The sequence below is a fragment of the Bombus pyrosoma genome, linkage group LG2 (genome assembly GCF_014825855.1).
Source record: "Bombus pyrosoma isolate SC7728 linkage group LG2, ASM1482585v1, whole genome shotgun sequence".
NCBI lineage: Eukaryota > Metazoa > Arthropoda > Insecta > Hymenoptera > Apidae > Bombus > Bombus pyrosoma.
This window is the reverse complement of record NC_057771.1, coordinates 4,420,828-4,444,110: the sequence shown is the minus strand read 5'-3', so window position 1 is coordinate 4,444,110 and position 23,283 is coordinate 4,420,828. Positions and strand designations below refer to the sequence as shown.

General features: G+C 36.7%; 4 protein-coding genes and 1 long non-coding RNA gene across 6 annotated transcripts in view; 4 read left to right on the top strand and 1 right to left on the bottom strand.

Moving 5' to 3' along the window:
* LOC122572586 overlaps positions 1-6,059 on the top strand; it is a 56,256-nt gene extending 50,197 nt beyond the window's left edge. Inside the window, exons 5-15 of one of the 2 annotated variants that reach the window (XR_006318509.1) lie at positions 17-1,183; positions 1,300-1,522; positions 1,601-1,708; positions 1,807-1,901; positions 1,974-2,040; positions 2,101-2,426; positions 2,774-2,906; positions 2,989-3,243; positions 3,515-3,634; positions 3,712-4,058; positions 4,177-6,059. Coding sequence is in view for 1 of the 2 variants with exons in the window: in XM_043737708.1 (XP_043593643.1) it covers positions 17-1,183; positions 1,300-1,522; positions 1,601-1,708; positions 1,807-1,901; positions 1,974-2,040; positions 2,101-2,426; positions 2,774-2,906; positions 2,989-3,243; positions 3,515-3,634; positions 3,712-3,894 (2,677 nt within the window). In the remaining variant the exon portion in view is untranslated. Of the gene's footprint in view, positions 1-16; positions 1,184-1,299; positions 1,523-1,600; positions 1,709-1,806; positions 1,902-1,973; positions 2,041-2,100; positions 2,427-2,773; positions 2,907-2,988; positions 3,244-3,514; positions 3,635-3,711 lie in introns of both variants that reach the window. The other variant, XM_043737708.1, reaches the window with a different exon arrangement.
* Positions 6,060-9,982: 3,923 nt separating this feature from the next.
* LOC122572598 (vacuolar protein-sorting-associated protein 36) lies at positions 9,983-12,068 on the top strand. The gene is made up of 6 exons (XM_043737738.1): positions 9,983-10,228; positions 10,284-10,479; positions 10,557-10,918; positions 10,977-11,141; positions 11,212-11,427; positions 11,489-12,068. Exons 1-6 carry the CDS (start codon positions 10,133-10,135, stop codon positions 11,660-11,662), a joined length of 1,209 nt encoding a protein of 402 aa, XP_043593673.1. The 5' UTR covers positions 9,983-10,132; the 3' UTR covers positions 11,663-12,068.
* A 373-nt stretch (positions 12,069-12,441) lies between these two features.
* On the top strand, positions 12,442-16,205 carry LOC122572592 (extensin-like). Its single transcript, XM_043737725.1, has 10 exons — positions 12,442-13,046; positions 13,182-13,228; positions 13,305-13,385; positions 13,495-13,701; positions 13,777-13,861; positions 13,948-14,070; positions 14,135-14,307; positions 14,402-14,503; positions 14,592-14,780; positions 14,851-16,205. The coding sequence occupies exons 1-10, from the start codon at positions 12,983-12,985 to the stop codon at positions 16,033-16,035; spliced, it is 2,256 nt and encodes a 751-aa protein (XP_043593660.1). The 5' UTR covers positions 12,442-12,982; the 3' UTR covers positions 16,036-16,205.
* LOC122572603 (malignant T-cell-amplified sequence 1 homolog) lies at positions 16,186-17,638 on the bottom strand. The gene is made up of 6 exons (XM_043737753.1): positions 17,338-17,638; positions 17,099-17,251; positions 16,925-17,025; positions 16,656-16,789; positions 16,501-16,568; positions 16,186-16,418 (listed from the first exon to the last, which is right to left on the bottom strand). Exons 1-6 carry the CDS (start codon positions 17,346-17,348, stop codon positions 16,337-16,339), a joined length of 549 nt encoding a protein of 182 aa, XP_043593688.1. The 5' UTR covers positions 17,349-17,638; the 3' UTR covers positions 16,186-16,336.
* An 81-nt stretch (positions 17,639-17,719) lies between these two features.
* Positions 17,720-18,846, top strand: LOC122572609. Its single transcript, XR_006318512.1, has 2 exons — positions 17,720-18,079; positions 18,196-18,846. It is a non-coding gene; the product is annotated as an uncharacterized LOC122572609 (long non-coding RNA).
* Positions 18,847-23,283: the final 4,437 nt, after the last annotated feature.

Here is a 23,283-nt window from a genome sequence, read left to right as displayed (position 1 = left end):
GCTGCTATATTTGCAGATTCGAACCGGTAGATAGAGATCTTCATCCGCCTCTGGGCACTGCTACCGGCAGCACCATACCACCGCAGCCTTTGAGACCAGCACCTCAACCAAGGCCAACTTCACGTCCAAGGCCATCTCCGCTTCAAACTTCCAGCACAGTAGACTACCTGAGAATGCAAGAAGCTGGCCCGGTACCTCTGACACCGCCGCCATCGTTGCAGAGAGCACCGATTCCTTCGAGGTCGAATGGCCCGTCGGTCTTCCTTTTCCAGAGCGAGCCCATGAAAAATTATGGTCTACATCAAGCATCGAATGACCACGGTTCGTTTAGATTCGACGGCGAGAAACCGAACACCATGACGAATGAGAATATTCAGATGACACCGTACGGCTCGCAAAATCACATCGACGCAAGACTGAGATACGAATTCGATGAAGAACCGGGCAGAAAAGAGCAGAATAGGCACAATCCTTACAGGCAATTCGATACCGGCCTCGAATCGACAAGAATTAGGTACGGTGTACACGGTGTACCTATAGCTACGCTAGATGGGAAAGGGGACGAGGACAACAGCACGAGCTACGGCAGTTACGACATCGTCCAAAGGAGTCACATAATACGGCAACATGTCCGGAATGATTCGAGAGGTTCGCCAAGCAGTTTCGATATGACGAATTCTTCGAATGCCGCCAGCCAGACTATCATGGGATCGATATACGGATCCGAGGAACTATCCAAGATGCTTCGCAGCACTCAGAGTCTCGGCAACGACCTCGATCGTACGAGCAACGAGATGCAAAGCATCGAGATGACACCCTTTACAAGTTCCAGCCTTCAGGACGATATCAGCCCCTGCTACCTGTTTCGCGAGAACCAAGGGTTGCAAAAAGTCTCGCAGTATATTCAGAGTTTACCCGATCTTCCTATATACGACTCGATCAACGAGCTCGGACTCCACCGAGATCAAGATCGCATCCTCTACGACGACACGATTCAAACATCGATCAACGCGTTGAAGGCCAACAACGAGGCAACTTCCAGTCCGATACCACCGCCACCCGCTCCACCTGATCCACCGAAAGATGTGCCAAAGAAGAACGGGCAGACAACCGGCGAAAGAATATTTAACGCTCTCAGATTGGTCACGTCTCACAGCTACATCGACGCCTCGGAATTTTACAAGTATACGTCAGATTGATCATTCTGTGAAGAAAAAAAAAAAAAAAAAAGAAAAAAAGAAAGGAAAGAACGTATTTCGTACGAATAAATATTAACAATTTTGTTCTTGATTGTTATAGCTCAGTCGTATCCTCGGCACAACAAGTTCAACGTTTCACCTTCCCATCGAGATCTTCGTCGTTGGTGGTGGAGGATAACTCCACTACTAGGTTGCACGATGAAGTTCAGGACATTTACGCGGAGAACGATTCCGATGTGATGATAGGTCCTGACGGCTCTAGGCGTAGCTCCGATCTTTACAGCCCTGAACTCAACTTAGAAGCACATAGAACTGCACAAGAGGTAGTATGCGTCGAGTCCAGGAAGACGTTAGAATATTATTAGAATATTAATCATCGTATTAAATCTTTACGATTTTAGGTGTACAATAGTTTACAAGATCCACCGTCGTCGCCGTTGATGGTTAAAGATCACAGTCAAGAGGTTTACACGTATATGACTGACCCCAGCTTCACGAGAACCTCAGAGGTACGACTATACTATCGATCTTGGTTATATTTTAAACTTTATTCGATGAATCGTATCATCGTGTATATATATATATATATATATCATTATACTTTCAGGATATTTTAAACAGTATCGAGCAAAGAAAAAAAAGTATGGAGAGATTGAACGGTATCCATGAACTCAACGAACTCGATGACGCTGACTCGTTAAGGTAGCCTTCGATATACGATAACTTGGTCGATTTGTCTTAAAAAGCAAATTAAATCTCCAACTTATTTCACAGAAAACGAAACAGTCACGACTTTTTTGTCGCACTGGAGGAAGCGCAATTGAAGCGAAAGTTCTCTCAGGTACAATTTCACTTCCAGATATATTGATTCTCTGTTATTCAAATATAATTTCATTCGCAGGCACTCGTCACAAACTACACGATGAACGATTACAATGACATCAATCCCGGAAGTCGTCGTGGACCTCAGGGGCCGGATCCAGAGCCGCCGCCGGATGAATCGAACCTAAAAAGGGCAATAAGCTGCGAAAGTGTGTGCTCGGATACCAGTGTAGTGTTAAACGATCTCGAAGAAGCACCTGTCGTCGGTCATGTGTGCATCGGTGTCCAGTACGACAGATGGGGTGGCCGAGGTGCTGATAGCGAGGGTGATCTCGCGGTCAGCGTTCTCGAAGCCAGAGATCTCGTCACCTCGGATGGACAACCTGCTCAAGATACCTTTGCCAGGTTTCAACATTTCGTCAAGCTTATTACGTTTCATACTGATCAGATTAATAATCCGACGAACGAAATAATTTCCAGGTCCGGGATTGAATTATATCAGGGAAAAGATCGTAGAAATATCTAAATTTGACCGTTTCAGGATCGAATAGTTCTTAGATTTTGTGCAAAAGTTTATTTTTATCGATTATCATTGCTTATTATTGCACAACCAATTATTTGTTAGCGAATAATTTGTAAAGCGCAATATTGCGTACACGCGTCAAACATGAAAGGGTTAAATATTACATATCTACCATAGAAAGAAGGATAGTTAAATTTAATTAACCGTCGATACTTATTTGTTCTTTTAGAGTTTGTCTGTTACCGAACAGACAATTACACGTGAAAACCCGGCTGTATAGAGGCAGTCCGTCGCCTAGTTATCAAGAAAACTTTTTGTTCCCTCTGGACGATGGTCCCACTGGAAGAACTCTTCTCGTCGAAGTATGTTATTTTAATTAAAGTAATTCGAAATATGTAAAAATGCTTGATAAGCGGTAAGCGATCTGCATGGGAAATTTTTAAGGTATTTTCTGACGAGACCAGTATAGGTGATGGAACATCCCTCATCGGAGAAGCTAAGTTACGTCTAGGACCCGCCTCAAGAGCACCTGCAACTACGTGGTTACCACTTCTGGGATCAGCTTTGCCCACGCCAAGACTTGGAGAATTGATGTTCTCTTTGAGCTACTTGCAAACGGCTGAAAGACTCAACCTGGTGGTTGTGAAGGCTAGAAATTTACATGGTGTCAGTGCCGTGCCCGGTGATTTCTTCGTTAAGGTAATAACCAAGCTAGTGGTGTCTAAGAAGTAACGAGACTGACCCTGTAAAAATGTTCATACGTCGCTTAATGAAAAATGTACATTGTCCCCTTCAAAATAGTTCCCACGAGAATCTGTATGCATAAGCGCGAAAAAAGAAAGATAAGATTTATTATATTATATAAATTAAACATTTTCAAAATTAAATAGGCTAACTGAAATGATTGTGATCACGTATGATCCATAGATACTGATTGATCATTGAATGATGCATTTACTATGTTCCAAAGGTTTACTTGCTACAACACGGGCAAAAGATCCACAAGAAGAAGACATCTGTGAAAAAGGGAGAAGAAAGCCCAATCTTCAACGAGGCAATTACTTTTAACGTACCCAGTCATATTCTGCAGGTTTCGAATAATTTTTAATTATCATATTTGTTAGGTATTCTGAGAAATACATGCTAATTTCTTCAATCTAATTTCAGAGCATACAGATAAGGCTAACTGTAGAGGAAGTAAACAACGAACAGGGTGTAAATTCGAAGCCGTACTCCGTCGGACACGTTATCGTGGGACCTACGTCAGCAGGACGAGCATTGGTCCATTGGAGACAAATGTTGGCTGCTCAAAGACGCCCTGTCGCCATGTGGCATCCGCTCAGAAAATGAAAGGATCGCGTAAGACGTTGGCAAAGCGAATATATAATAGAACGAAAATCTGCACGGATTTAAAGTATACTGGGAGAACGGTAGGATTACGTAGACACGATGTTGTAGCGAGTCATCCTGATATTCGTCCGAGTTTTCAGCCGTTCACATTTAAAAAGCATTAGGTACTTTCCCGTGCTTCAACGTGATTTTCTTTGAAATTAGAGAAACATTGCAAATTACGATATAGAAATTTCAATCTTTCAAATAGGAGAATTCTGATAAGCATTTTCGATTTTCAAGGTCTTCCTATTTTTGAGAATATTTCCATTCAAGAGAAAGAAGCTTGAGAAGGAAATGAAGTCACGTTTTTTCACCGTTCAATAGACCGTTCGAAACTGCGTGATCTTTTAGAATAACCCAATAATACACGGTATTAATTAATAGTCTGTTTCCATTAACAAAAAGAATATAGAAGAGAGAAACCTAGATGATTTTGTTGACCTTTGAAAGAAACGATCACGTGCAATTCGTTGGATTTATTGTATATAAATTCGTGAATTTACAGGGTGCTGACAAACTTAAGGCCTCAATGCGAAAAATTTTTCTATTCACGTTACAATTACTCGTAAGTATTTTACCGAATGTCCAGCTTTCTCTCTTTAACCGTTCTCCTCTATGCTCTAACGAGGAAGCACACTCATAAACGTGTGGCGACACGTTGCAAGCAGAAACATGACAATTCAACAAAATCTACAATTCATCGTTTTCGATTTGATGGTATAAAATTCTCAATGTCAAACTCGTATCCTATTGTACATGTACTAAATGGATGTACATGATATGTTGTTTCGTCTAATGATAAGATTCGAATTGACGGCTCCGTGATTAAAGCTCACACGGTTTGCTCCAACGTGAATCACGACACAAGGTTACCGTCAAAATGGAAGATAAAGCGGATAAGCAAAATTGTAAGAAACGTGAGAATCAATCGGGATGTAACACGGAGCTGATGTCAATCATTTCAGACTGATATATCGATATCAAAAGTCATCGTCAAGCACAAATCGCTGTAGGAATCTCTAAATGGATCCACATCGTTCTCCATACCGTGTGTCCCTTCACGAGGAAGGTTCGAGCGAACTTTTTTGTGACGAGACCGCCAGGTTCTCGCTACGAGGCTCAAATATTTGTATCGAGATATCGTATACGGCCGGCGAATGTCAGAGCCAAGGAATATCCTTTTTGCCTTTATTCGTCTGATTCACTTGCGCGAGTGAATTGAACATCAAATTGCATACGAAATTATGCACAAACCAACCAACCCGTACGAATTAGCGATGGCATTCGAAAATGTTTTCTCCTCTTCTTTCTCAGTTTCTTTCCCTTTGCAAAGGAATACATGTATAAACCGATACATTTTAGACAAGCTTAATCGAACCTTCCTTACGTGTAGAAAGAAATGTCCACCAGAGACATCTTCTGTATGTATTCCGTATGTATCTATGTTGATATTAGTTAGAATGCAGTTTATTTCTTTTTCGAGAAAAAAGAACTACCCTTTTTCACGTCGGATAATCATCGTGTTCTTTAACGCCAGGATTATTTATCAGTTTTTGTACGATACTTGTAAAAAAAAAAACAAAAAAAGAAAACTTTTCTTTTCCCTTTTTTTTTTTTCGTGCCTCTATTCTGGCGTATCGATGTAATCTTGCTCGTTGTTCGTTGAATGACTGGCTATATAGTTACAGAGGAATAAAAGAAATTGAAGAAAAAAAAAAAGGAAAAAAAGAGCAAGTAAAAGAAACAAGAAAACGTTGCGCCGCAATTAAAGAAAGATTCATTGCGACATTGAAAAATTTATGAACGATGGAAGCTCTGTTTCAGGGTTTTATCAAGATGTAAATGTTGTTGTTCCCAATGAACTGTTAATGTTTGTACAGAGTTTATTAACGACGTACTCGACGTGCAGAGCATTCTTTTCCAAACGTGGACGATTGATCGCAATTCTTGATTATATTCTTCTCTCCTCTAACGACCAACGATCATCCTTTTCACATTTCTTCTTCTTCTTCCTCTTCTTCTTCTTCTTCTTCTTCTTCTTCTTCCTCTTCCTCTTCTTCTTCTTCTTCCTCTTCCTCTTCTTCTTCCTCTTCCTCTTCTTCTTCCTCTTCTTCTGCTCCTCCTTTCTTCTCCGACAGTCTGTCCATCTCCTTTTGTTATTTCATTTCGACGGTCAAATGGTTAACCTCGATTCCTTTCTCCTCTTTCCTGTTCGCGTTCGTGACAGTACTTGGCACATGACCAAATTACACCATCTTCAAGCAATGCCTGGTCGATGCAAATCTGTTGCCGGTTGTTTATACGTACACGGTACAGTTCATAAAAGAAATCTTACGTCGACTTAATCCTACAAAATTTGCAGCATTACGATTCCATCGAGCGTTCGAGGTTACGATAATACTCGATTATTCCTGATATAATTGGACGCGTTATCATTTGATCGGAATTATTTGTGCGGAATGTCATTGAAATTGGGAGAAGGTACGAAGACAATTATTCTCGTGATTTGACATGAAAAATCAATATTTTATTAAAATGATTTTCTTCGTCGTTAGTGTTAATTGATATTATCATCGTGATTGGATGATGCGTGCTGTTCGAAATACAGAAGAATGTTCATGGAAATCTTAATTTATAATTAACGATACGTTTATAGATCCGACAGAAATGGAAAATCACGCGATACTTCGACTAACGGGATCGTTAACGCAAATCGAACGAATTAGATAGCCTTTCGGACCTCATAGTCTATTCTATACCTATAAATTTTGTACCTCTTCGTACACGATAAAATTTAACAAACCTAACTCTTCGTATTACACGTACACATTACGCATACGCCACGTGTATATATACATATACAACATCTATATATATGTATAGTTACATTACGAGAGAATTTTACACTCTATATTATACATTTTTTGTCATAAATTGCCGACTATTTAAATCCATACTTATGAACTTATTCAGGATATTTTCTATCGCTAACTTACTATGGGACTAATATCGCTGAACTCTCATTAACTCCATAACTATATTTGTAAATTATCCATCATGAACGATATGTATCTCTGCATCGTTTCATACAAAGTGGTCAGCGAGAACGATTGCGATTTATTATTACGCGCATACCTCGATCGAAACTCGAACGATTTTCAATGCCGATGAAATTAACTATCAACAATCGATTCACGAAATATTGAGTATTTCTTCATTCTTCAAAATTAAAAAAAAAAATTGCACAAAATCAAGAGCATTCGCGGATAAAGGGAAATTTTGGATCGCAAGTTCGATCCAGATCGAGTCAGATCAACCGATTCCTTTTTCTTTTTTCTTTTTTTTTTTTTTTTGCTTCAAATACAACTCGTAGATGGCTATTAATGAAAAAAAAGACGGAAAAGAAAAACGAGAAAGAAAAGAATGAAAGAAAATGACTTGACGCGACGAAGCTAAATCAATTGGATCGTCCTCGCGTTCCACTTTGTACTCATGAAACCGTACGTAGTACGTATGTATAATCTGTATACATGTAAGTCAAATTACCATTCAAAACACTGTTGTATATCAGCACAAAACTGATCTTTTATTCTTAATACCAACGTGGCGCACACGCGCCCGCACACACGCGTAGGTGGAATTGTTCACGTACGTCTGTCTGCGCCCGTGTACGCATATGTTACGGATACGTATTACTAAGTTTTACTGTTAAAAACTGGAATACATTGGACGTATGGCGCAGAACGATGAGACAGGGAGAGAACAATATTGAAGGCATTCAATAGCTTGCTTCTCGTTTACCAGAATTTAGTTTTGTCAGGGGCTAGCTATAGTCGAAATTAAGAGAAACAGAGCGAACGAGGATAAAAGAGAGCGAGCGTAGAGTTGGAGCGAGAGCGCGAGAGGGTCGAGGGGGGGGGCAGAGAGAGAGAGGGAAAGAAAGGAGCGTGCAAGAGACAAGAGAAAATGAAAGTGAGAGAACGTGGACAAACGAGAGAATGGTGAAGAGAACGCGAGGAAAGAATAGCGTGAAAGATAAGATAAGAACGAACGATCATCGGATAGGGGAAAGAAGGGAAAAAGGAGTGATGATGACAATAATAATGCCAATGCGATTCGTACTGCAAACGATACAGTTAAACACCTAAATAATAGAACTCGCCGATATGCATATATGTATGTATGGCTTAAATAAGTTTTATTAGTTATATTCAAAGGATACTTTCTTATACACTTGCTTAATTACGCGCGAGTTCAATTCAATATTTTACATTGTTAATCAGTTCTGTACGCAGAATGTTCTATCTTGAAATATTCTATGTTTGCATAAACGTTGTCATTTATTTTATCACGCCGATATAATTAATATTTTCTCGCGGCACAGCTGTTTCACTCGTATCTTACGTCCTTTAGGATATTCTTGATTTATATTCTAGATATTGTATCGTTAATCACGTATAAAATTTTTATTAATCAGAAAATCAGGATTCGTGAGAGAAGGAATTACGATGCCTTATAATTTAGAAACCGCGATCAGAATTGTAGGACGAATCGCAACGCGTAGCCGTTGCATGAGCGTATATGATTCATACAAAAATACTATAAAGTTTAAATTGTTTTATATTTTTGTTACGCCTCTCTGTGATATAATAAGGGCACATTCACCTCACCCTGTATATGCATTGGTCTTTGTATCTTATCGACTAAGGTGAAACTTTATGATGAACAATCCTTGCCAAGCCCTTCCTAATTACATTTCGGATTATGCTCGTGCGTACCGTCGCCAGATTCAAAAATCGAATCAAAAACCGTGCAAATTTAAACGATTATAAAAATATTCAGGCAAGTTGCTGACGCTATCCTGCTTAAATGAACTTAAGGGAATTGTTAAAGCGTTTATGTACTTCGACAGACGCTGAATCGTTTAAAATAACCATATATGAAGTATTGGTAATGATTTTCAACGATCCATACCAATAAATGCTTTAATTTACTAATGATTTTAATAATTATTGTTTTATCGATGTTAAGGAAAGTTACAAAGTTACAAACAAATTAATTAAGAATCTGAAGAGAAATCTATTTCTTGCGAGAAAGTTAATTCTCCCCGTATGTTGGAAAAATCTTTTTATTTGCTGTTATTCAGTTTACAATAGAAGAGTAAACAGAACGAATGTAAACGAAAACTTAACAAAATCAATCGCGATAAAGTAATTTTGATTTATTCTGCCTGCAATTACTTGTTTCTAAACGAAATCTAAGAATAAATTACCCATATATCATTAAATAGTTCGATTCGATCGTGTGTGTAATTTTGCTCTTCAGTTTTTACGATCTCTTCATGTTACATTTAAAAGTATGGTGTATTTAAAAGTATAGATTCATTGAGCGGAAAATGTATATGGAAATTTGTATAGATTTAAAATTATTAATTTTAATAATAGTAACATATCCCTTAAGATAAGGTACGTTCGAGCTTGTGCTTGTGAAAGGTATAACGTGTATTGTTACACATTACATTATGCTATATTAATTATAAACAAACGAAAAACAACCTTACGCTAAAAATCTGTGAAAAAAAAATATATTACAAATGAAAAGGTTAATCACAAAATACAAAATCGTGTAATGTAACAAGTACACGGAGGATCACGTACTATTAACTATACATACATGATCATTGTTAATCATGGTTGCGATTCTATTTACACGATTCGTTTACTGAATAAATTCCAAACAAATATATTTAAAGTAACAACTAATGTCATCTATTTCGTGATTATCACCTTGAATTCCTCTATAAATTTTTGTCTAATATATCCATATATAATTTTGCATGTTGTCCTAGTTTCAATCTTTAAATTACTTAAAATGAAGTGGATATTTTAAATTACATAAAATTGCAATTGTTAGTACTAATTACATAGTCGAAAGCAAAAAGCTTACAAAATAAAATCAATTATTACATCAACTGTCAAATTTATGGTATTCTGCTGTTAGGAAACGCGTAGATAAACAGAACATAAAATATATCAACGATTTAGCGTTAGAGCGGAGGTAAATTGTAACGAAATCGAAGGACATCTTGCGGTTAGAATACGTCAAAATTGCCAGTAAGACAGTTTATGCCCGAGATAAACTGTTTTCTGCGTGTACTTGTAACACACTTGATTCTGCATCTTAATCTTTAGAAATAATGAATAGATTTGAATACGCTGATTCTCGACTTCTTCCGAATGAAATTTATATAAGACGCGATGTTAGCATATGCATATACGATGGTGATATCAAGGTACGTATATTAATCATAACGTCAAAGTAAAACATAACCTTCGACTTTTTGACAGACAAATTTTGAAAGCGGTGAATTAGTACTTACCAGCCACAGATTTCTTTGGGGAAGACCTGGTGATATATCACGCGGTCATACATGCCTTTCGTTATCCCTTCGTCATATAGTTTTCTTCGAGGAAGAAATTCCTGGACCATTTTCCTTTGGACGCAGTAAAAAAGTTGTTATACACCTTTCTGAAGCTCCGATCGGTATATTACAATTATTAGAAGAATATATTTGCAAATCGAGCTACGTAATAATGCTAATACTACATTTTGCTTTACAGATAAAATGCCTGGTCCGTTGGATAATAGCGTATGCAACTATATTAAATTCTCGTTTAAAGAAGGTTTGGATCCAAATTTTCATACACATTTGTCCGATGCTGTTACGAGACGAATTTGGGAATTTACACCTATCGTGCCTCTGGAACATCCTGATAGCAACACAAAAAATAGCAGAGACATTAATAAGCCTCTGCCACAAATAAAGACACGAACCGGTATCATAGGTATTGAAAGAAGCCTTCAGGAACAACAGAAGGCAACAGACGAAAGCATATCAATGGCTTTTCAAGATCTTAAGAAGCTCATGGAAGTAGCCAAAGACATGGTTTCCATTTCAAAAACCATCTCGGCAAAAATACGGGTGACTCTCAACAAGATTACTTTGTAAAATTGACATTCATAATCAAAGACCATTGCAGGAGAGACAAGGAGACATCACAGAGGATGAAACGGTTAGATTTAAGTCCTATTTAATGAGTCTTGGCATTGATGACCCTGTTACCAGAGATGCGTATAAAAGTAGTAACGAATATTTCAAGCAATTGGCAAAACAACTTGCAAATATTTTAGAAGAGCCAATTAAAGTTAATATTCCTAGTAATCGTTACTAAATTTATAATACGTGATAGATATTTAAGTAATTTCATTCCGCAGGAAGTTGGGGGAATGATAACATTAACAGATGTTTATTGTCGTGTAAACAGAGCTAGAGGTTTAGAACTTCTTTCGCCAGAAGATTTACTAAATGCCAGTAGACAATTAGCATCTTTAGGTTTACCTATAGTATTGAGAGTGTTTGATAGCGGAGTTATGGTTCTTCAATCTCGATCGCACGATGATAATGTCATAGTTGATGTTATAGCAGATCTAGTAAGTAAATGCGTTCGAACAGTTTTTGTATAAAACTTAACTTTATTTATTTTTTTTACAGATAAAAGAAAGAGGGTCTCTAACAGCAGAAGAACTTGCTCAATCGGAGGGTATATCGGTCCTTTTAGCGCGCGAAAGACTGCTAGTCACGGAAAAAAGAGGAAAAGCATGCAGAGACGATACAATTGAAGCTTTAAGATTTTACCCTAATTTATTTTTGGGAAAAAATGATTAACACTGCCAATTTGCTCACTGCCATCATATGTATTGCTTTCATGATGTAAAAAATAACTTAAAATCTCCTATATCCTTTATGCTTTCACATATAGAATCGCATTATGTTGCAATATAAAATGAATCAAAATTAAATATTAAGCATTGCCGTATATGCTATACCAACGATGCATCGATTTGAAAGGGGAAACAAAGTCTATAATGTATTCTATGAAATCAATACTTATTTTAATCGGAAATAATTTTTGTAAATGTCCGAATTACATAACTTATAAATATTACATTGAAACCACTAAAATGTAATCATTAAGAATTCTTTATAAGAGTATGTACATAAGTAAGTATATTATTCAATATATGTATACGCATTTGTAAATAAATATTTCACTTGTTGCAATAACTCGAAATACTGTTTGCGAATTCGAGTGAATAAACCGAAAATAACTAGTATAAGTAAGTGAGATATCGATGATACTCCGTGAAACTAATTTTCAAGGCTGGTAGAAATAACGATGGCATTCTCGCAAATATAGAATAAATACGACATCAAATACCTGCTTTCGTTTGTTAACGAATTATGAGAACAATTAGAAAAATTAGGCTTAACTTGCAACTGTAGTGACATATATTTAGTGGTTTCAACAAGTTGGTAGTAATATAAATTATTACAAACTGTTATAAGCATTGATGTACAATTATAAGAAGATCGCAGTCATGAATTGGTCGTAAATAAGATCAAATTAATAATTACGAGGTAATATCTGCACCATAGCAGATATTAAAAGTCATTGAAAATATTGGCTATTTAAGAATTCCGTGTACAAGTTAGCGGAAAAATAAACTAGGGACATAGTGCCTAATTCTTCCACCGTGTGAAATCAATTTTTTCAAGACGTTAATCTCTTAAGTGAAAATTGGTCGATACAAAGGTGGAAAATAAGATATTAATTTGATAAGTTTACTACAGTAATGTGAAATTGTTCATGAAAATCAGCAATTAACTAACAATTAGTAACCAATGGCTGAACCCGTTGCAATACATCACGCGATCATTCTCGTTCACTACGACTCGCTCGACTCGTTCGACAAACTTTACAATTTTGGTTTAAGGTTAGAATAAAAAAAAGATATTTTTATCGCGGTATAAGAAGCATTGTCTACAATTGTGACGTCACAACGATATGATTCAGTGAATCTCTTGAAATTCGGAACACTCTATGTTTCTTTTTTATCACAAACGATATAAATATTAATAATATTTATACGTTATTGAGCGTGTTCGTTATACCTTTAAGAAAATAAAACTCACTTCACGTACAAAATGGCTTTACCTCCTAACTATAAGCAAGTGGCAATGGCTACTTCAAATATTGTTGCATCTAATCGTAAGTGTTGTTAACCTTAAATTGTTTAATTATATATGAAATACCGTTTTTCCTTTTTGATCTGTATGTATTAAAAAGAAAAAGAAAAAGAAAAATGTTATTTATATATATATATGTATAATAACTACATTTCAGAGAGACTCAGAGCCTCTGGTGGAAGTAGCAGTAGTTCAACTAATAGCGTAAGTAAATTTCTCATGTAAATGAGCTTATACACGTGTTTCAAAATGTAAAACTAATTTTTATAACAATCTATAGAAAGATGCACAAAGCCCATTCATTCAAACGCCTCATAGTCATCCAGGATTTACACCACAAAAAGTTGGGAAAAATACAAACGTACGTACCTTTTAAATATATAACATAAATATTTAATAAAATCATGTTGAAAGTGTAACACTACTCTTATAAATCTATCAAAATTTTATTGCGTGTTAATATCGAGTAGGCTGATTCTCGTATGCCCAAACCACCCAAGCCACCAGAAAAACCTCTAATGCCTTATATGAGATATAGTAGAAAAGTTTGGGATCAAGTGAAAGCTCAAAATCCAGAATTAAAATTATGGGAAATAGGAAAGATTATTGGACAGATGTGGAGAGACTTACCAGAGGAGGATAAAACAGAGTTTATCGAAGAATATGAAGCTGAAAAGGTAAAGATCATATATATGGGTACTATTTTTATACAACTGTAAAACTAGATATTAATACTACTTGAATTTCAATAGGTTGAGTATGAGAAAAGTTTAAAAACTTATCACAATTCGCCTGCGTACTTAGCTTACATCGCAGCTAAAAATAGAGGAAAATCTGGTAAATATTTTACATTAGTAAGTAAATAAGTATACTACTTATTTATATTACATTCTTAGTACAATATATCGTTATTTTTATCACAGCATTATGCGCCGCACAACAAAATAATGATGATCGAGAAAGTCATGAACGTTCTTCAGGCAGTGCTAAAGGACAAGCAGCGCAAGATAGAAGAATAGATATTCTACCTGCAGAAGATGATGATGGTATATAAATTTATATAATTCGGACAAGTAAAAGTTATATAAATGATTTTTTTTTATTTTGCAGATCAAGATGATGGATATTCCGTAAAACACGTTGCGTACTCTCGATATACTCGAAACCATCGTCTTATTAACGAGATATTTAGTGATACCGTAGTTCCGGATGTTCGCTCGGTTGTTACTACACAACGAATGCAAGTATTACGCCGTCAAGTACAATCTTTAACAATGCATCAGGTATATACATACAATAAGAGAGAAGTTAATTTTTAATAAAATTAATGTAATATATATTATTTTAGCTACTATATCGTGGCATTGAATGTTACAGAAAAAGCTCGAAGCTGAATTGCAACAAATAGAAGAAAAATTTGAAGCAAAGAAACGTAAATTTATCGAGACAAGCGAAATATTTCAAGAAGAATTGAAGAAGGTGGGTTATCATTTTTAATAAGATACGTTCCATTAAAATTATTACTTGATAATTATTCAAATACCGAAGCCAAACGTGCCTCTTTTAGCATTGTAAACCAGCTGTAGATGAAGAAACATTCAATAAGATGGTGGAACGACAATACGAAGCGCTTAGGCGAGATAGATTAAAAGGTGCAGAAGAAAATCGCTCGGATGGACCTGCATCCAGCGAATCAACTCCAAATTCTACTCCTACTCCAACTCCGGCTCCTATTAACGATGAAACACCATCCGATGTAAGTACTATCTGTAACAATTGTTATCATTGATGCACAAGTATCGTTACGCACTGCTATTACCTTGTAGGTTTCTGATCATGATGCAATAGATAAAAAGACAAATGGAACCGAAAAACTTAATAATGAAATTAAAAAGGAAACATCCTCACCACCATATACTGAAAATAAAGCGGAACCTTCATCAGCTCAAGGAAATTCTAATCAACATACATCCAATTCTGGAATGTACAGTGGAACTATTAGTCCACTACAGCAGCAGCAACAACAACAAACTCCGCCGCCGCCGCCACCACCACCACCACCACCAGCACAACAGCAGCAGCAACAACAACAACAACCACCGTCTTCACAACCGCAATCACAACAACAGCAGCCACCACCACCGACTCAACATCATCAACAACCACCATCAATTCAACATCAACAGCAACCGCCGCCACCACCACCAACTCAACATCAGCAGCATCCACAACAACAACAGCAGCCACCGACGCAACAATCACAACCATCTTCTTTACAATCACAGCAATCTACTATTGCTACCACTACTACTACTACTACCACTACTACTGCTGCTACTACTACTGCTACAGCAGCAGTTTCTGCTAACACTAATGCACCTGCAAATGCAAACGCAACTGCAAATACGCCGAATATGCCTCCTGTTTCTTCGCCAGCTCCTCCTATACAACATAATCCTCATCAACAAGGAATGTTAGCTAATCACTCGATACCGCCTCATCAAGGAACCCAGGGAACGCAGGTGCTTCCACCTCAAGGACCAGTTTCTAATCCACATACACCGCAAATGATTCCACCGAATCAAGGGTACAGCCAGCAATATCAACCAGGACCTACTCAGCAGGCTCAAAATGTTCCACTAGCTCCAAGACCTCCTCATCCATCCTATGCTTATTCTCAGCAACAACCATATCATCAACCATATCCTCAATACGCGCATCCGTATTACCATCAACCGTATTCGCAATATTCACCACATACTATGGGCCGTCCTCACGCCCATGGCCCTCACAGCCCGCACAGTCCTCATTATCATCCACAATCTCCTCATGCCGTTGGCGAAAATAATACTACTAATAACAGCGTACCGGGTTCAAGCAACGCTTCCGCACCAACTTCCGATGCTAGTAATTCATCGTACTCTCCAGCATCGGGACATTGTGAAAATGAACGTTCCGTTCCTTCAGAAAATCAAGAAGGCCAAGCAGATATTAAATCAGGATCTGGTTAATTATTTTTTATAACCGCATACTATTCTATTACCTTATAGATTTCCCTTGATTTTATGTAAACTGTAAAATTACATTTAAATAATATCGATACGTTTAAACAGTTAATAATAAATTTGTCATATACATTCAGTTTGTACAATAAAGACGCATTGTCAATCTTTCTCTTTTATTTACGAGAGTAATTTCGTAATTGGAATTATCACTTCACAGCACTTTTAATCTTCAAAAATGTTACAAAGTGCATTCGTACAACGATCAATATATCCGTATAATACACCTTGGGCAATGTACATCAGTCTTCTATTTCACAGATCTCATTTGCCAAAGTCCATCGTTTAAATAATGACAATTTTCTATGCCTATTCCTTTGTTCACCTTAACTCTGTAAATTATTATTATTAATATAACGCACGGAGCAGTCTTCATATTTTTCGCACATTCTATACTAGGTTTCTTTTACTTACATATCATCTGTTGACAATGTAGTAACACCCACAGCTAAAGCATGTTGCTTGCCCTCTGCCATAACAGCCTATATTTCAAGTTAAGAATTTAATATGCTCAATTAATTTTGGAAACTGGTAAACAACCTCATTCTAGTTATTTCAACAAAGGATACAACGACTGTTCCCTTTTCTACGGGTGTCATCTTTGCACCTTTCGACGTTAAACCAGGACACATAATGTTAGCTCCACTAAGAACAAACCTGATAGCACCTTTATCAACTTGTTCCATTGGTAAAAAAAATGGGTCTAGAATGTTTAAATTTTATGTCGAAGCAAAATAAATTGTAAAATACAACAATATTTTGTTTGAAATTAACTTTCTATTAATCAAACTTTGTTGCGTGTTATTTATGTTATTTATCGTAGAAAGATATCGCTTACATTTGTGTAACAATCTTAAAGTAGGCATCCAGGGTCCTTCACGTTGACGAAAGAACAAAAGATCTCCTGCCGCATTTACTATAATCTCTATATGGTCGTGACTAATCACAAAATAAACATAAACAAAATCACCTAATACTAAACGTAAAATCCATTACTTTTGAGAAAGCTTACCATTTTATAATTCGAAAAGCATCTTTCTTTGGAACGATAGCATCTATATGACCGTCTAAGTGGGGATACAGCTCCAAAAGCTTGGAACGAATTCCTTTTTGAACCGATGATTTCAATTGTTGTATACCAGAAACACTATCTTTCTCATCAAATCTAATAAGATATCGAAAGCAATATCATTAGAAAATTATCGTTAGAAAAAGGTTATGTTCTCATAAGAGACAGAACGTCATACATACTTTTTAAACATTTTTCTCCTTTATAAAATAATATCGAACGTTGCAGAATTAGCGTGCCAGTGTACAAAAAACTACATTAAATTACTTACTAATTCTCGATGTTAATTTTAATTTTTCAAAAGTTTAAACGATAACCGGTATATGCAACGCGTGAATTTCAAACTGTAGTACTTTATAAATACAAATACCGATCAATGCATTAGCATTGGCACGTAAGTGTATATATATATATAATCGTGAAATATAATTATACGAGGGAAAGTTAGTTTTTTCTTTTTTTTTTTTTTTTTTTTACATAGAAGAATATTATAGAATGTAAGAATGTAATATCTTAGATTTACACTTATTTCGAATTTTACTGACTACTATAGTTACATACTTGCTGGTTATAATTTTTCAAAGTTTCACTTCCCTAAGGGTCTAGTTAGGGAATAGTAGTAGCTCCGTTAAAACTATACGGAAGACTACAGGGAAATAAGACTATGTCGTCGCGATAGGATAGAACAAGGACGATACGTTGATCGGGTTTTTTATACGGGTTAAATTTAAATTTCGAAAGTACCAGAATAGTTTATTGTAAACGGGGACGTGGTGAACGATCTGAGCTCTACGTAGTTCACGACCGACATCTTGTCCGCGGTGACTCTCGGCTATCTTACGAGCGTATTTTTGATAGTAGCGGGATCTTCCGCACGGTGGAAGCTGCGTAAGATATATTTGTATCTGGAAGTTTACCATAAAGGTATGTCGATCGCAGATTCATATAGCCATAAAAGGGTTAAGATAAATATAATAGGCGAAGGGTAATTCTAGTTGTCATATTATAGGTTATAGGTTATATCGGTTTGTTTCCTTTAGTGTAAATTGGCGGCGAGCATGTTTGGACGATCCATCTGGAGAAGTGGGTTGTGGTGACCGGAATGACGACGGGGAGCAGCAAGAGGACTAACGAGAAGAAGGAAAACAGCTTGTTTTATCGCTGACAATGAGAAATCTCTTGAATATCTCGTTGGCTGCGTGCAAGCGTGGAAGAAAAAGTGTGAAATAAAGCAAGAAGTAGCAGGGAGAAGTAGCGCGTGAATGTGTAAATAAGAACGTGTAAACGAAAGCGTTAATGAAAGCGTGTTTGAAAATGTGAAGCGTTCTGCGGGAAGCAAGTAATGATAAAAGCGTTGAAGTATAGGGTGAAAGGACGAGGTGTGTAATAAAGATGCGTAAATGAAATAAACGCGTATCTAATCTGAAGGTGCGAAAGATGGAGAAGGAAACGTAATAGCGATGTTGATTTAGCGTGAGAGTTTATCGAAACATCGGTTAGCTTTGTGAAAATAGTGAAATATGTATAAAGATCATAGGTTAGACGCGTGGAAGTTGACGTAGGTAAGAAAGGAATTAAAAGAGAGTATAAAATGATATAACAGGTAATAAGTAAGGAAATATAATTTTAATTAATTATAATTTAATTTTTAGGAGACTAAAGAATAAATAAAGATACGTTTAGAAGATGTATATACGTGTTGTTTATTCGACCATTGACCATAAATTGTGAAATCAGGGTTGACATATAGATGATATATAGAATAGTTTTGAAAGATTAACCTCTTGGGTACGATGGGCCACTATAGTGACTTTCGCGGATGTCGTCTTATATTACGACGCGCCACTTTAGTGGCTTTCGCGAACCTCTTGTTATCCATTAGAGTGCTATGGACGCATATATGCGTCTGGCGAAAGTCATCGGTGTGGACTAAGGCGCTAACCACTGCGCTGCCGTCGTCCGTTGCATCGGTGTGGACTAAGGACGTGTATATGCGTCTGGCGAAAGCCATCGCTGTGGACTAAGGACGCATATATGCGTTTGTCAATTTTTCCGAGCACTTACGCAGAAGTAATACTATTACGTTTGTGCGAGATAAATATAAATGCATTTCAATGTTAATGCCGCGTTCGAAGAAACTGTCTTTTCTTTTTTTCTTTTATTTAATACTTTGCATTCACAATTTGTCCTATTTGGACATTTGGTAGAATTGAAACTGTCTGTGAGAGAATATTGGTCTACGGACGAACCGTTGAAAAGCAATATTTTCCGCAAAATAATAGCACGAGATCGATACATGGTATTATTACAAATGTTGCACTTTAACGATAATAATACAGTAAGTGACGATCCTTTGGCAAAAGATACGACCAGTAATCGATAAATTAAAGATTTCCTATTCGCAGTCATTTGCACATTATGAAAATCTACGCGTCGACGAAAGTCTTTTGCTGTACAAGGGCAGATGTTATTTTATATAGTTTATACCATCCAAGAGAAGTAGGTTCGGCATTAAATTATTTCTCCTTAGTGACTGTAAAACTAATTATGTATTGGACTTCATAATTTATACCGGACAAAAAACAAACATTAGTAGAAGTAACACAGCCATTGGAATCTCTGGAGATGTTATGATGATGCTGCTTCAGCCATATCTTGGAAAGGGCCATAAGGAAAACTATAAAGTGGTTATTATTTTTCAAAAAATTATTCTTCCACTTGTTAGATTTAACTATATATAATTCGTATATTTTATATCAAAAATCTACTGCTTCGAAACAAAAATTTAGTGAATTTCATTTAGCGTTGATAAGAGACATTTTACGAAAATATTCCCAACGCAGAAGCATGGCAGGAGGAGGAAAGAGAAAGTCTGAGGATTTACCGTTTCGTTTAATCGATAGGCATTTTCCATCAAAATCCCCTAATCGTGTCGGCACAACAATTATCAAGAAGAAAATGTGTTGTTTGTGTGAAAAATAAGAGAAGGAACGACACGCGATACGATTACAGAAAATGCGATGTCGGATTATGTATCGATAATTGTTTTGAAATTTTTCACACACAACTGAATTATTAACTTGTATTATATTTGCTAAATTTAGTTTTCTAGTTTATTGTTTTCTAATTTACTACCAAAATTCTAGTTTATTATTTATAGTAAATTTCAATGTTTATAATAAATAATTAATACTAAAAAATAACGCTCTTGGATCATTTAATCTCGTGCAAAAGGATTACTATAACTTATTACGATTTGCGCTTTGAATAGTCAATCAACAGAGTTCAGTATAGCGAAAAAGTATTCAGTCCACAGCGATCGTCAGCGCTGGCAGCGTACCGTCCGTACGGATGGCACGGGCTTCGAGTATTCTGCACTCTAAGGGTTATATTACGACGCGCCACAATAGTGGCTCACTCTACCGACTATTTTGCTCACCGTTTGAACATTTTTTTGCTCAACTGAATGATCTTTTTCGTTTGTCTTGCTTCACACTTCTTTTGCCCTCACAACGTTTTATAACAATGTTAACGATAGACAGACAGAATATATAGTCTTCGTTTCTGACACGCCAGTGTCAGGTATCAATCGTTGCTTTTCGTTAAAATAAATATACCATTACCAGATGCTCTTCTTAAGATAACGATCCGTATCCTTATAATTTATTGTTTTTTTTTTTTTTTTTTTTTAGAATCTTCAACATTAAAATGTCGCTTCAAATAGAAAATGAAGAGCAATGTGAAAAACAATATAGCACTATGAGCATGAAAATTGTGACGTGGGTCAATGTGTCGTACCGTGCTTTAAAATATATCACACTCAATTGTATTATTAATGTTAAAGTATATGCATCATATCTATATCTAAGGAAAATTATAATTTAGTTATCAGACACTTTCTTCCAATGTGCTTGCGTAAGCAACTTTCTCTCGGGAGCGGCTAGAGCCCTTCCGCACCCACAAACCTTTTTCTTATCCAATTAGAAGTAATGACTATTGCCCTCACTTTCCTAGCCAAAATTGCCATCAACGAATCCGATGGTCCCGTGTGCTAGACACACCTATCAATAACTTTCCTCCGCCACAATATCGTCACCGAACTTCACTGCCTTTCCATCATTAGATCAGTAAATATCTCTTGATTGGTTTTTCATGCGTTGACCAGTCAACGTCTTGACTGGATTATCAGTCATAGATCAGTCATCTGTTTATCTTATATCTATACGCACCGAGCGTAAGTGTCTATGTCTAAAAAGTCGTTGAAACAAAGTGTATATTGTAACCTGTTACTTCAGTGTTATAATCAGTTCAACCACCTCTATTATCCTAAACGAAATAGGGGATCGATTACTTTGTTGCGTCGATTATCTAATCGTAAAGGAAATTTACGTTGGCTCGCTTCCTCGCGATCGCGTCTCTCCACGAACGGTCGAACAAAGTGTATAGGTTAACAGGATGTATTTAAAATATTTCTCAGATGAAAAGATAGAAGAAGAATAGGGCCGTGGTTGTAGGAATAATCGATCAGTCATAAATGTAGGTTTGAGCAAGCGACACGCAAAGAGCCCGATTAGCTCTGCGATAAGGTGTCGGACTCGTACTTTTATGTTTTTTTTTCTTTTTAAATTATAATTACAAATTACAAACGTTATTAAATAAAGCAATGTAAGTACTTAAATTAATAATTTACCTAAAACAACTCATTAACATAATCTTATATTAGAAACAGAATTAGAACAGAACTATCTGTATGAAAACATCAGAATTACATGTATATTTAATGATTAACGTAATTGTTGAATAACGGTATATGCTTGGAACGAAGTTGAGAAAGCTTATTAATCGATATAAAATATTCTGTCGAGTTGCAAAAATTAACAATGTTGTAAAACATCTGCAATTGTTACGTCTCCAAATATTATATATGTCGGAGATGGAAGGACACTGGAGCCTCCCCTTTCGAACCGTGGGAAAATCCCGTAATATTGTAATCTAGATTGTACTATAACCGTAATTAAACAGTTGTCGTTCAATCCGATTGTATTTGTTCGAGATTTGTGATAGTGGGATTGGGTTCGAAGTGACACAACTGGTCGCCGAACGTAAGCACGGTCACGGGATGGACGTTTTGCCTCGGAGGTGTCAATATAATGGGACACACGTTGTATTAATAATCAAACTCCAAGCAGAAACTGCCTAGCAACGGCGATTGGAACTTTCTCGATGCTTCTAACCAGTATATAAAAAAACGAACGCAATCGTAAAGAGAGGAAAATTTTCATCAGTCTATTATTCGCGCGATCGCCTTGGAAAGTTACACATCGAGCAGTATATACCGAGCGTTCCAGCAAACGTATTTGCGTTTCAAAGTATTCTACGTTTAGTAAAGAGTTATCCCGTTGACCGTGCATTCGTTATCGAACCTAGAATCATTGTCACTAGCGTCTCGAGTATCTAATTACCACGGTTACTTGTCGATATTTGTAACAATCATATTTGCACTAGTCAATACCTTCTCTATTGCATAACGACAAAGTCTAACCATAACGAAGATTCGTTTCACGCCCTTAACCCCAACCCTAATCATAACGCCAACCCGACATATAAATTCTTCTCCCCCTGAAATAGCTGACTATAGGTTGACCACTGGCCAATTTCACGATCGATTATTATAGTCAACCTTTAGTCAACCGTAGGAGCATCCTCAGATCCTGTGCCAAGTCCTTCGTACACAAAAGATCGTAAATTAACTACGTGTAGCGAAAATCATGCAAAAATTGACGGAGTTGCCCCTGGGTGATGAGGGGTCGTCGGAAGACGGCTGCAACTGCGGCAAAATAACAGGAAAGTAAGGAGCATAGAACGTGCAAGAAGGTATATTAAGAAGGAGCTATATTACGCGGCAAGGACAGACGTACTTCTCCCTCTGATGTTAATGATTATTTCTTAATTACTCTGTTCTCTGGTAAAAGTTATGAATTTTCAACATCGTAAGACAAAGGTAGAACCTCTGGTAAGATTCACACACCAATTTCGACCGAAATTTCCCTTTAATTAATTAATTATGAACAATTATTTTAGAAAATGTCGTGGCTGTGGCTACCGCGCTACGTGTTCGCGATTTTTTT